Consider the following 13,855-nt stretch of genomic DNA (forward strand, 5'->3'; position numbering starts at 1 on the left):
CAAACAGCAGTACTTTGAATGAGATGTGCCAATAACTTGGCTGGAACAAGAGCCAGTACGAGGAAAGCAAGACACAGGCCACGTCTGTTCTGCTGTGTGGAGGCAGCTGCTGCTGTGGGGAACTGGTTAATGTGTTACGTTCTGTTAATGGGATGAACTTTGGCAGCTTCCATCATGTCACTGTCCCTGTTTCTGTCCGGGTGAAGGCCAGATTATCTTAGACAACTTAATTGTCCAGAAACTCTCTGGCACCGTTTTCCTGGCATTAGCGCTGGTGGGACCAGGAACAGGGAGCACAAGGACACAGGTTGGGTGGAGGGGGAAGGTTTTCAGTGTTTGCATTCTGTTTTCAGATCTTGCCTGGAAGTGGGGGTTAGCACACCACTCTTGTTTCCCAAACCCTAGCTCAGCCTCCTGCTCCCAGTTTGAAGAGCTCCTCCAGCAGCCTCCATAACCAGCGCTGCGGCCAGCTCCATACAGGAAGCCCTGCCAGAAATGGAGGCCTTCCCCTTATACTCTGCTGTTAGTGCCTCTTGTTTTTGGCTACGGCCTTTCCCCCTCTGCCGGCTGCCCTGCCCCAAACAAGAGACAGCTCCAGCTTGCTGAGCAGCTCCCCTCCCTCTCCCCCCAGCACCTGGCTGCCGGCCCAGACTCAAAGCTGCTGGTTCCAGCTCCTCCTTGTTGCTGCCTCTCCCTATTTCCGGATGGGCCCTGGCCCCCAGCCCTTATCTCCTCCAGCCCCTGGGCTGTTTGCAGAGGAGAGTATAAAGGGGTTGACCCGGAGAGCGGAGAGGGAGTACAGGCAGCACTGGACCAGGCTGGGTGTCTGCTTGACTCACCACAACCTGCTCTGCACCATGGGGAGAGACGGGCTGCTCATCAAACCAAGTGTCGTCCTCCTTCTCCTCTTCTTCCTTCCTGGAGACGCCTCGCCTGCCACAGAGCCGTAAGCTACACATATGCAGGGGGGTCTCTGGGCAGGCAGGAGGCCCCGGGTTGTATTCCTCTGTCTGTTGCTTTGCCTCTTATCATCTTAATTTCCTTCACCCAGGAATAAAGACACCAGGGCTGGGTGAAGTGTCTTCTGCAAACAGCAACTCTACTGCTTCAGGGGGACTCAAAGCAGTCTGTGAAATTGAGATATCAGTAAAACTTTAGAAAAGAAAAAGGAAAAAATAAAGAGGAGAATGTCTATGGAATACCTTTGCAGCTGCAGTGAGCTGATGGATTGACAGGGTTACAACAAAATTTTCGGAACAAAAGTGGTTCTTTTGAAAGGCAACTTTTTATAACTGTTTACACATTCTCAGAGACAGACTTTTTTGAAAAGGCGTTGAAAGGTTTCGTTTTGGGTTGAACTGCCCTTCTCCCAGGTTGAATGCCCGGGAGACGGGAGTGATTTTTTGGTCGGTAATAACAGATCTGGCCTGACCAGAAATGGCTTTATTTTTTAATTCACATTTTTCAGCTCAGCCAATGGAATGAAAATTCCCTTCTCACTCATGGTTATGTGGCACTGTCATACTGTGACTGCTAAAGTCTGTGAGGGTATATTGTGCTGCATCCCTTCTTCATCCCCTTTCTCCCCGTTTGCATGTGAAGGGAATGTGTTGTGTTCATGCGTGTACATGTGTGGCAGGAGCAGTGCACGAGGGGATCCTGATTTCCCAGAAACTTTCTTCTCTGGATTTTGGCAATGTCTTTTCAGCAATGTCTTTTCCTCCCAGCACAGCAAGGCTGTGCTGCAGTGCTTTCATCAAATGCAGGATAAGCATATGATGGATATAAAGATGTCAGAGCCTCCCCTACCACTAAAAGGGATGCCCTACCTTACTGCTGAGGTGTTAAGCTCTTCTCCCAGCTACTTGCTGCCCAGGGGCCATCAGAGGCCAGTCCTTGCCCACCCAAAAGGGAGCACTGTTGCCATTAGGTGAGTCAGGTTGGGTTCCCAGATGCGGTTCTGGGCACGGGGATACTACAAGCAGGTTCCTCCGCTGAGAGTGAGGCTGTATAGGACTGAGCAGGGTTCCCCAGCTTGGGCTGAGACAGAGGACTTCCTTCCCTGGAAACCTGAAATATGCTCCAGTTGTTTTGCTTAAGGTCTGGCACCACTCTGTGGCAGTTCTGGGTGTCTGAGAGGAATGAGAGTAAATCTGCAGTTTGCAGTGTGTACTCAATGGCGTTTCTTCACTGGGTACTGCAAGTCATGTGGCTCCTGGATCCTACTGATGGTGTCTAGCAAAGGTGGCAGTTGACTTTTCCACACTGGCATTATTCAGGGTCCCAGGAGGAAATGCTGCTGTTGTGCCAGAACCTGGAAAAACACATCCCTTCCAGACATTTGCATTGAGGATTTCCTGTGGTATTTTACTTTTGAGACTGGCCTGCTTTTCCCTCCTTTACAGACATGCTGGAAACCTTATTATGCTCCTAGAAAATGCACCTTACTCCCTGTACTTTGAAGGCTGTTATATCAGATTGGTTTATTTGTTCTTTCTGTACAGCTCTTTTTGCCTGTTCCTGGTTCTTCTGACCTGTCCTTCTCATCTGTTCCTAGGCAGTATACGGTGTTGCTGCCCTTTCTGATCCACACTGATTCTCCTGAGAAAGTCTGTGTTCAGCTGACCCACCTGAATGAGTCTGTGACACTGAGTGCCACACTCGAGTATCAAGGGGAAAACAGGAGCTTGATTGATGACGTGGTGTCAGAGAAGGATGTATTCACCTGCATCCCTTTCTCTGTGAGTATCTCATCCTTGTTGGCTGGTCTCTTATGCCAAAGGTAAACTCTAAGGGCAAAGACCAGAGTAACACTGTGTAAGTATTTGCTTCCCTCTTGTTCATGTTAATGTCCATTCTCAACACCCTCTCACTGCTGAGATCTCTTTAACATGCTCCCTGATTGGGAAATGCCAAATCCTGGAAACGCAGCCCTTCTCTAGAACAGGAGGATAAGAGGCCAGGAGAAAGAAGTGGTGAACAGCTTCTTCAAATGGCTCTCCACATCATCCTTCAACAGCCACAGATTATCACTCAAGTAACTTCAAATTGGGGTAAAGCTTTTGGACCTCAGATATTTTTTTTCCTTGTGGATATGTACACTGAATTAATGTAAGAACATATTGCTGTGATTGCCTGTGTCTAAAAAAGAGAGGGAAGCAGGAAATTCATAGCTTAATGTAAGTGATAGCCCTAGGGACTATAACAACTAGGACAACTAGGAAAGTTGGTCATATGGCTCAGAGCATCGATTACGTCTTTAGCCTGAAGGGTGAAGAACTGGTCTGCAGGATACTGAACTCGGCACCTGTGTCAGATATAGGCTGAAGACTGAACTTTGTCAGTTGAAGAGAGATGCAGAGAGATCTGGCATGTCTGGTTCAAAAAGGGAAATGTTCTGCAAGGACTAGGGGCATTATCTGAAAGAGACTGGGGATTATTCCATTGCCCCTGTGAATGTCAAAAGGAAAAGGGTAGAAGGGTTTTGGTTAGGGCAGTAAGAATTTCTTAATATTGTGCAGAAGATTTGGGAGTTCTTTTGCTGCACAGTCGTTGCACAATCACTTCACAGAAGTAGGAATGAGTAAGGATATGGGACAAGTAAAGATTGGTCTCTTGTTCCTGATGATTATAGTTCCCCTCACCTCTGTGCTGTGTCCATCAGGATTATATTAGATCTCTCATGAAGGCCAGTTTCAGTCTTTAAAGGTGGTCTGTAACATACTTGCCTTCTTTCTCTCCAGCTTCCAAAATCAAATAGCTGGTCATCAGTCGCGTTTCTCACTGTAATGGTGAAGGGTGCAACACTGCAGTTCAGGAACCGCAAATCAGTGTTGGTCAAGAATTATGAGAGCTTGGTCTTCATCCAGACAGACAAACCCGTCTACAAGCCTGGACAGACAGGTACCAGGGAAGGGCTGGATATTTGCATTTGAAACAAAAATTTGCATTAAAACTGTTGGATTGTGCTGGCCAAATATCCTCTGCTTTCAGTGGGGATCGGAAGGGCAACCTCATGGCTAAGGCTTATATTTTTAATGCTTAGTGAAGAGAACTATATAAGCCATTTATTTCTTCTGGGCCACTGATCTCCTAAATTTGTCCTGGACAGAAATGAATGTCCTAAAAGAGGCACTGAGTTCTCTATCCATCCAGAGCCAACAGAAACTTGCAACCAAGTGCTGAAATAATTTGCTTGCGTTCATCTTTCCTAAAAAGCCAGTCTAGTTGTGACAAAATTAGAAGACCTATGTGAATTCCAGTGTAAAAATGTGTCTTTGCAAAGTAGATAAAGACAACTTAAATTTAACCTTGGTCCGAATTAATGAGATTATAGTCCATGATCAGCAAGATGTTCACACTGCCTTGGACTTGCTCTTAACATCCTCTTATTAATGTAATTTCTTACATGACTAACTTTCTAGTATGTCTTAGCTTTCTAACAAATGGAATTTCTTCAGAAGAGAACAGCTCTGTTCTCTGTTGTACCATTTGTTTTTGCAACTGGTGCTTTTTGGTTGGTGACTGCACTGTGGAACCTCACTGTCTGCCTTTCTCCATCAGTCCTGTTCAGAATTGTTTCTCTGGATAAAGACTTCCGTCCCTTGAACGAGATGGTAAGGATAATACTTCCTTTTCTCTAGTTATTTGGCATTAAGTCATCTATGCAGGGAAAGGGAGGAAAGAAGGGCTGTCAGTACATTGAGATAATGGTGTAATTCCTGGGTTACCTCAGATCTTAACAGGGTCTGTTCTTCAAATTTCTGTGTAAAGGTGCCCTCTGCATTCTTGGAAAGGTCTGACAAACTGGTGATGAATGGTGCTGGTGTAAGCACATCAGCAATGAGCAAGGCTGCCATTATTAGAGTGCTCACCTGCTCTTATTAGCATTGCAGATCATCCAGAGTTAGTAATGTCAGCTTACTTTTCTGATGGAGACAAGGGATTGTCCCCACTCTTGATGTATCTCAAAATCATCTGTTTCTCCATACCAGGAACATTTTTCCTTATCCCATTGGGTGATCAGCTTGTTCTTTGAAACATGGTCATAGCCGTGGTCATTTGACTGTGTTGCTTGCACTCTGTCTAAACGTGCTGTTTCCTTTCTTCTTTTTCTAGTTTCCGCTGGTGTATATTGAGGTATGTACAAACATTCAATTCACATTCACATATATTTCACTCAGCCTGGCCAAAATTGCTTGACCAATTGCTTCAAGATGATTCTTGTCTGGTTTGTGAATTAAGCAGGTCCATTTCATTAATGTGAATGCACACAGTTTTAACTCTTATGGCGGCAAACGTACTCTGGGCTCAGCTTACAGCTCCTTCTATTGTCCAACCCTGAGCTCACCACACAACTTTGGTATTGCCCCCCTCTTCTGCTATGCAGCCTCCTAAAACACTGGGGCTAGGCCTCCTCTCACTGCTTTGAATCATAGAATCATAGACTGGTTAGGGTTGGAAAGGACCTTCTGGTTGCAGACTTCCAGTGTTCTCACATTCTCCTTGTGATCACATTCTGTGTAGGACCCAAAGCAAAACCGTCTATACCAGTGGACAAAGGCAGAGTTAAACATGGGATTGATCGAGCTGTTCTTCAGCCTCACCTCTGAACCTATTCAAGGGACCTACAGAGTGGTGGTACAGAAGGCCTCTGGGAAGACAGTTTGGCATCCTTTCTCTGTGGAGGAGTATGGTAACTGTCATTTCAGTTTCAAGTTCCTAACGGTTAGTCCCATGGGGCATGAAAGCTTAATTGAACAGGGTGGTAGATCTGACCAGGATGTCCAGCATGGCTGGAAAAATGTCTCTGTGTCCTCCCCCTCTCAAGCATCGTCCCTTTCTGAGGAGTGAAGACTGAAGGACTTGAACGACATGTATCCACTCCTCATTAAGCCCCAAGCTATGCAGCGCAGCTCTTCTGACTGCTCACCTCAACAGAGCTCCCATCAGGAGGAGCAACGTGCTGTCAGCCACAAGCCTCACCTCCTTGCAGAGGTGATTTAGGGCTACAGCCCTAAAAAGCTCTAGTTGGCTACACCCCTGTCAAGTGTCATGCTATAAGTCTGGGTTTCTGCTGCCTAAGGCCCAAAGTCCTGATCTTTTGGTGTGGGCTGGGGCTGTCTGTAAATTCAGACTTGCCTTTTCTCTCCCATAAGCTAAGCCTGTAGCTTGAATGATGCCTTAGTGCCTTAACCTCTCTCTGGTGCTCTCACCCCTGTGCAGTTCCTTCTGCTTGACTAGAAAATGGTGTCCTAATACACACCTGCAGACGGTTGCAACCAACATAGCTTCCCACCCCAGCAAGCAGGCTGCAGCTCTCCTTGTTTTGTGGTCTGACATGATCTGGCTCATGCAGCTGACATGAGTCCTGAAAGATGAATCTGGAAGTCCTTTGACCTCTTTCAATTGCAAGGCTGTTCCGTGCCCTAAATGCCTCCTAATTCTCCCAAAGAGTCACCATCCACTTTCCCTCCTGCAGCTGGGCTTAGATGTGATCTCACCCTCTGCTAAGTCACTGGGGAAGCTATGGAGTCTTCCTGTTTTGCAGATTAGTAAGATCTACATGCTTTGGAAATTCAGAGACCAGGCTGCTGTCCCAGCTTTATATGTTTGTGGGAGACCTTTATTGACTTAATTCTCTTATTTTACTGTATCCAACTGCTGTGGGACTGGTAATCCATGTGTTATCTAAGAAGCTGCTGTATTTTAATCGCTGGTGTAATAATCTTGTCTTCTTACCTGGCACAGTGGTTGGTTCAGTGCCTGTGGTTTTCACTGACTTCAGTGGGATGTGCGGGTGACAGAAACCTCTAAAATCTGACAATTTAGATGCAAAAGTTTCAGGTCATTTTTAAGACTAGCTTTTGAGTAGCCTTCATGTCTCGTTCGTATATTACTCCCCACTACATAGACTGTTTTCCTTTGGTTCTGCTGCAGTGTTGCCAAAATTCGAAGTAACAGTGAAAATGCCCAAGGTGATCACCATTCTTGATGAGAAGCTGAAGGTGACAGTTTGTGGTCTGTAAGTGTCATTCTTTCAAGGCCTCCTTGGTTTCAGTTTTTTCTTCAGCTGCTGCTGAAAGTCCAATTGGGAGACTGCGATATGGTACTTCATCACATTTCTCATTCATTTTGGGGTCCCAGGACCAAACAGGCTACATCTGCCATTTGACAAAAGGCAACAAGTATTGCTTGGGGCACTTAGTATGTAACATGTAGAAACATATTGTTCTTCCAGTTTTTTGGGAGGGTTTTTTAACATATTTTTTGAGTCATAGAGGGTTTCACACCAGCTATAGTGCAAGGGAAGAGGACTTCAGTTTATTTTATCTGGGAACGATGTTTTAACTGTGGCTTCTGCTTGTCATTGTTGAGAGAAACTGTAAGTGATGCAGCTGCCCTCATACCTTTGGGCCACCTCATTCAATTCCACATAGCAATGTTCCATGCATCCTGCAGGAAGAGCCATGGCTTGGGCTGAAGACCCAGCTCACATACATACACAAACCATTTCATCAGAATGGGGCAGTGGGGTAGGTACTTGCACCGTGTTCTCCAAGATGAGGGGTCCTCTCAACTAAATCAGCGTTAAGGTAAATGAATTCTGAAGACTTATGTGTTATTCTCAGGGATGTAGTCAGTGCACCTGCCTCTGTAGCCAAGCTTGATCCTAAAACATTACCAAATTTCTTTCTGCTTTTTATTTCCTGTGATGACCCTGCTGTATCCTGGAGGCAGCTCTAGGGAAGAGTTCTGGCTACATTGGGGGTGAGCTAGTAATTTTTCTCCCTCTCTCTTACATTCCTAATGGCTCTGGTTTTCTGTCAATCCTCTTTGCTGGTAGATACACATTTGGGAAGCCTGTTCCTGGCCTTGTGAGCTTCCGCGTCTGCCGGAAGTTTAAACACCCAGCCACCACCTGCTATGGTGAAGAGGCTAAAGCAGTGTGTGATGAGTTCTCTGAACAGGTGAGTCATGATTACTCTGTTGGGCAGAGAGATAGGAGAAAGTATGGTTTATTTCATAAAATCATAGGATGGTTTGGGTTGGAAAGGACCTTAAGATCATCTAGTTCTAACCCCCCTGCCAGGGGCAGGGACACCTTACACTAAACCATGTCACCCAAGGCTCTATGCAACCTGGCCTTGAACACTGCCAGGGATGGAGCATTTACCACTTCTCTGGGCAACCTGTGCCAGTGCTTCACCACCCTCTCAGTAAAGAACTTCTTCCTTATATATACCTGAACTTCCCCTGTTTAAGTTTGAATCCGTCACCCCTTGTCCTGTTGCTACAGTACCTAATGAAGAATCCCTTTTCAGCATCCTTGTAGGCCTCCTTCAGATACTGGAGGATTACTATGAGGTCTCCACACAGCTTCTCCAGGCTGAACAGCTCCCATTTTCTCAGCCTGTCTTTGTATGGGAGGGGCTCCAGTCCCTGATCACCCTCTTGGTACTCCTTAGGACTTGCTTCATCAGCTCCATGTCCTTCTTATGTTGAGGACAGAACTGCATACAGTATTCCAAGTGGGGTCTCATGAGGGCAGAGGAGAGGGGCAGGATCACCTCTTTCCACCTGCTGGTCACACTGGCTGTTTAGCACGCCTTGTAGCCATGTACAGGCTTGCTCCAGTATGTACAATCATAGTGTGAAAAGGAGAGAGGATCCATGTATTTTAAGGAAGCTTGAAGAAGGAGAGAAGATTGGGTGCAAGGTGAAATGTGAAGGTAGAAATAGGGGTAATGTCAGTGTAGTAAGAAAGATGTGTGTAAAGGCAAGAAGCTTATAGAGAAGGAAGAGATGGAAGGAAAAAAAAAGGTCAGATGAAATGTAGAGTATAATGGAGAAGTGAGATAGAAAAAGTATGGGTGATGAGAACAGAGTTGGAGTTGTCTTACACTAGAGACTCTGTGGGATCAGAATTGGTGTTAAAAGCAGAAGAGGAGCAGAAATCAGGAGAAAGGTGATGCAGTTTTAAAGAAGGAAAGGAGTATGGCTTTAAAAGCAGTGGTTAATACAGACAGAAAAAAAAATCACTTTCTTCATTCTTCAGACTGACAAGTCTACAAGAGCAAACCTGAATGGTGTTTGGAGCATGGCCAGGTGGAACAGTACAAGTTAAATTGACAGAAGCTGGGGTAACAGCAATTGTGGAAGTATGTCAGGACAAGAAAGCAAGCAGAAGACATTCTTGTGGTCCTTGGTGTCTGTTACTGTATGGTCCCCACAATTGTCTCTGCCACTGCTGTTATCTATGTTAAAAGAAAATATGAATGCTCCAGGGCTAACCTTTCTTCCAGACATGTCTTTCTTTTTCTGTGGAGACCTGCCCTGTGCATGAAAATGCTGAAAGAGAGGTGGCAAGCTTTGGAAATATTTTACTAGTTGTCATCTTCTTTCTACACATACGCAGGCTTTGGTTTATGTATCACTCACACAGCTTGTGCATTTTCAGTAGCAGCTATGTTCTAATGTGCCTGATGCCTTACAAATATTTCCTGTCTGGTAGACACATGAGTAATTCCTTATGCTTCTGTATCAAGTGTTTGCAATTTCAAACTTCAGACACATACACAAAAATTTTTGAGGTTGCAGATTCTTTGCTCTGGTGTTTTTGAAAGTACTTTAAAATGCTCCTTGCCATGTTATTTATGTGCTTTTCCAGTTTTGATAAAAACAACAGGGGGAATGATCTGTGAGGTTATTCGGCTCCACTTCCAGTTCATAGCAACACACTGGTGGATTCATTAAGTTGGATGAACATTATATAAATGAGACTATAATGGTCTTGCTTGTTTTTCTCTAGAAGACAGACAACTATGGCTGCATTTCTGAAATGGTAAAGACCAAGTTATTCCAGCTCAAGAGAAATGGATATGAGAATAAGCTCCATGTGGAGGCTAGGATTAAAGAGGAGGAGACAGGTATGAATCACCTAAATCAAAGAGCTGTGTGGTAAGCCCACAAGATACCAGCAGAGGGGACCATCAAGTAGGAGTGAGGGAGAAAAGCAGATTCTTGCTTTTCTGGAATCCTGAAGTTTTCCTACCCAGAGGTCAGGACCATCAGTATAATTGCTGGTCCAGCAAAGGAGCCTGGACCAGTAATTCTGGTCAGGCAGAGGCAAATTAATTCTTAAATGTTGTGGGTTTTTTTGTTCCTGCAGGAGTGGAGTTGACTGGAACAAGTTTTTCTGAGATCACAGCCACCATTACCAAAATCACCTTTGAGAATTCAGACACCCACTACAAACCTGGAATCCCCTTCTTTGGGCAGGTAGGGAAACCATGAGAATGGAATGCTGTGAGTGCCAAACAATCATGCTACTGAACCTCCTGGATAGACACACATGCCTGCTCTGCAAAGACGTTGGACCTCAGTGCTGCTATGCCCTGTGGGTCTTTTCTACTCTGCAGGCTTTCAAAGTGGGGAGCAGCAGCTGAGAGCACAGACCTTATTGTGCTTACCCCTCTGTCCTCATGCTTCCACTTTCCACTCAAGTAAAAGTCACCCGTTTAATAGGAGCCCTAAGGGTGTGAGTGCATGTCAGTCTCTACATCCACTCCTGTGACCCGGAGGTGAAGATAAGAAAGGGCTAAAGAAGTGAGATTCAGTAGGTGTGCAGCTCTCTCTGAAAGAAATGGGTGATACACTTGTAAAGCACGGTGGAGGCTTCCTTGTCTGACATGAGCCAAACATCCTTAGCTTGGTGGTCTATCAGTCTGCTCAGGTGACAGGCATTCCTCTCCTTCTATACTGTACTGTTTTTGCTCTTCCAGGTGAAACTAGTGGATGGGTCTGGTGCTCCAATTGCCAATGAAGTTGTGAGGATTTCTTTACAAGGAGTTGGGGAAGGCAACTACACAACAGATGAAGAAGGCAGGGCACAGTTTACTCTGAACACTTCCAAGTTAAACTCTGATTCTGTTGGAATTAGGGTAAGTCCTGTAGGCACAGGAGGTGGTGAAGGGAGGAAGGGGAGGTAGAAATTAAGTGCAAAAGCACTTAGCTTCTTGTTCCTGTTTGTTTGTGCCAACCATGACACCAGTGTGGTGGAAATAGTTGTACAACAAACCGTGTCAACTTGCACTTAGCTTGTAAGTATTTGACTTCTGCTTGGCAATAGCAATATAGGATTAGAAGTAATATCATAAGATCATAATAATCCATTCTGCTCCAAGGCATCACCAGCCGTAATTAGACAAATCTGTTTCAAAGGTGTGTCTAACTTGCACAGTGGAGTGCTTTGCTGTCTTTTCAATTAAATGATTTCCCAAGTATCTTACCTGAATATCTTTTACGGTCAGTTGAGGCAATCTGCAATCTCTCAGGGTTTAATTTAGCATTCAGAGTTTCTAAGTGATCCTCATTTTGATTTTTCCTCCTTTTTTTTTTTTTCCTTTTTTTTCTCTCTTTTTTTTTCTTCCCCCTTTTTTTTTTCCTTACATAAAGAGAAAAAGAGTATGAACTATTCACAGAAATTCTCTCCCTTATACAGAATTAGTTTGTTCATCTGAGAAAAAGAAGTGCTGCTGAGCATCCTTCTTTTTAGTGGTAAATGCAGTATGTGTGTAAAATGCACATTTTGTAATATCTCACCCTGGAATAGGGCAGATTGTCTAGAATTATGTTTTCTCCCTACAATTCTCTTGTCATAGGTTAGAAACATTAAAAAATATCCAGAACTTACCACCAGGTGCTTAAAGTTTTCAAAATTTTGCAGGGTAAAGAAAAGGCAAGAATTCCCAAGTATAGTGAGAAAGAGAGGAAATAAAAGCATATAAGGCACATGAAATGCTGAAGTAGAGCCATTCTATATGGGAATTATCTTCCTCTTGCTTTAATTTTTAAGAAAAAGCTTTAAATTGTAACAAAACCTGGACTCGCTGAGCTCCTAAACTTCTGTTCAATTTCGGTTTTGAATTCTTAGGTGGGGACTTCTACTGCTTTGTTGTAGCATCCTTAACTTGATCTTGGCACTGATAATCTCTGAACTGAACAGTACTAACCCTTCTCCAGCACCAATAATGAGAAGAAAAATGAAAGTCAGCTTCTTTTCTCTTTAAACCAACATATTAGAGAGGGCAAGGTATTAGTGCAAAGAGCCCTTGAGGTGATACAAACAACTGGTATGATTCAGCTTGTTTGAGACAATCTCCAGCCTCCTGGGAGTGAGATCATTCCCAATAATTTGCTAAGGATACCACCACCCTATCTTGCATCTTCCAAACTCATGGGTTTTTTTGTTTGTTGGTTGGTTTTCTCCTGTAGACTGCCTTTTTGCTTAAATATGGAACATACCAAACCTTTAATATGAGGCCATGGATTTTGACACCTGTGTTTGAGTATCTGTATGTGTTTTCTCCTTTTCCAGGCAACTCATAAAATACACCCTTACTGCTATGACCATTCCTGGGTTGTTCCATATTATGAAGATGGCTATCTCCAACTAAAGCGCTTTTACTCTCCTAGTAATAGCTACCTCAAAATCGAGCCCAAGTCCAAGACATTAAGCTGTGGCTCTTCCACAGAGGTACGGGTGCACTATGTCCTTACTCCAGAGGCCATAGGGGAGCAGAAGAAAATCGTCTTTTACTACCTGGTAAGCTTGCACCTGCCATATAGTGAGGTTGCCACTGGCAGTTGTAGGGGAACCGGAGATGAAAAATGTGGTTTGTGGCAACAGGCTTGTAATACTTTCCCATCATGCTTCAAATGTTTTCTCGCACAGAAAGTAGGGTCTGGGTTAGGAGCAGAAGAGTAAAGATGTCCCAGTGCTGCCTGGGTGAGCACTGGGATACTGCTACAGAGAGGCAGAGAGCAGCTGAGCAGGGTGTGAGGTCTCACACAGCTCAGCTGCTCTCCTCTCAGGTTTCCCCTCTTTAGGGTTTGTCTTATGCATAACCTCAGTCACAGTAGGGTTTCTCCTTCCATTCAGGTGATGGCCAAAGGAATCATTCAGCAAACAGGCACCCACATTCTGGATTTGAACCAGGAAAATGGTGAGTTCCTATCCTCTGCCAAATTGTCAGTTTCGTGGAAGGACAACTGTGGCAAGCATTCAGGCTGCTTCTATATAAATGCAGGGATTCACATCTCCATGTCCCCTAAAATATGGGAAGAGTTTGAGCTTTCTTTTATCTGCCTTTATTTAGGTTTTGCACAGATTTTCTCTAATTCCCTATGTCAGCTGTCTTTCTTCTGACACTGCTTTTCTGGGGCTCCACTACTCTCAGAAGACACAGACTGATGGTCTGTATTTAGAAGCTGAATCAAAATTCAGCATACTTATGCACTGGAAAACAGGACTTGAAATGGGCCTTTTCAGTTAGATAGTGAGACTTTCACATCTCTGTGAGCACCCGTTCATCCCACTTGGAGGCCTGGAGTTTCATCTAGGCTAGGATAAAATTTGGCATGAAGTCAAACCTAGACTTGTGGCTGCTGGAGAAGCAGGTTTCCTGTACCTTAACTTCTTGCTCTTGTTTTTTTCGCTAGCCAACGGGGTCTTCTTGCTACAGCTGCCTGTCCAAGCTGATATTGCTCCAGTGGCCCAGATGTTTGTCTACACTACTTCCCCCAGCAGGGAGTTGATCGCTGATTCAGCAAAGTTCAATGTAGAAAAGTGTTTCAGGAATAAGGTATGTGTCCACTTCTTGAGGGAGTAGCCATCAGACTGCATCATCTTCTAGTTCACTTATTTAGATTTGACTTGGCTAAACTAGCTTCTTTAGATTTACTAGCGCTGGACAACCCTACTTATTGGTTTGCGTTAGCTTGGAGGAGATCAGCTGTTGGAAAAACAGTGCTAGCAAGGACTACACTGATAAAACCCCTCCTGGCAACTAGT

At 44.6% G+C, this 13,855-nt stretch overlaps 1 protein-coding gene across 1 annotated transcript in view; it reads left to right on the forward strand.

Annotated features, from left to right (window-relative positions):
• Positions 1-704: 704 nt before the first annotated feature.
• The window catches only part of A2M (alpha-2-macroglobulin), a gene marked incomplete at both ends in the record, with an annotated part of 30,726 nt that continues 17,575 nt past the window's right edge, over positions 705-13,855 (forward strand). Inside the window, 14 exons of the mRNA XM_080639498.1 lie at positions 705-946; positions 2,558-2,741; positions 3,744-3,903; positions 4,564-4,616; positions 5,119-5,139; positions 5,527-5,695; positions 6,940-7,024; positions 7,847-7,970; positions 9,815-9,929; positions 10,172-10,281; positions 10,785-10,943; positions 12,380-12,607; positions 12,944-13,007; positions 13,504-13,646. Of these exons, the coding sequence (XP_080495624.1) occupies positions 705-946; positions 2,558-2,741; positions 3,744-3,903; positions 4,564-4,616; positions 5,119-5,139; positions 5,527-5,695; positions 6,940-7,024; positions 7,847-7,970; positions 9,815-9,929; positions 10,172-10,281; positions 10,785-10,943; positions 12,380-12,607; positions 12,944-13,007; positions 13,504-13,646 (1,857 nt within the window). The remainder of the gene's footprint in view (positions 947-2,557; positions 2,742-3,743; positions 3,904-4,563; positions 4,617-5,118; positions 5,140-5,526; positions 5,696-6,939; positions 7,025-7,846; positions 7,971-9,814; positions 9,930-10,171; positions 10,282-10,784; positions 10,944-12,379; positions 12,608-12,943; positions 13,008-13,503; positions 13,647-13,855) is intronic.

This window comes from Psittacula echo (genome assembly GCF_963264785.1).
Source record: "Psittacula echo genome assembly, chromosome: 1".
Classification (NCBI taxonomy): Eukaryota; Metazoa; Chordata; class Aves; order Psittaciformes; family Psittacidae; genus Psittacula; species Psittacula echo.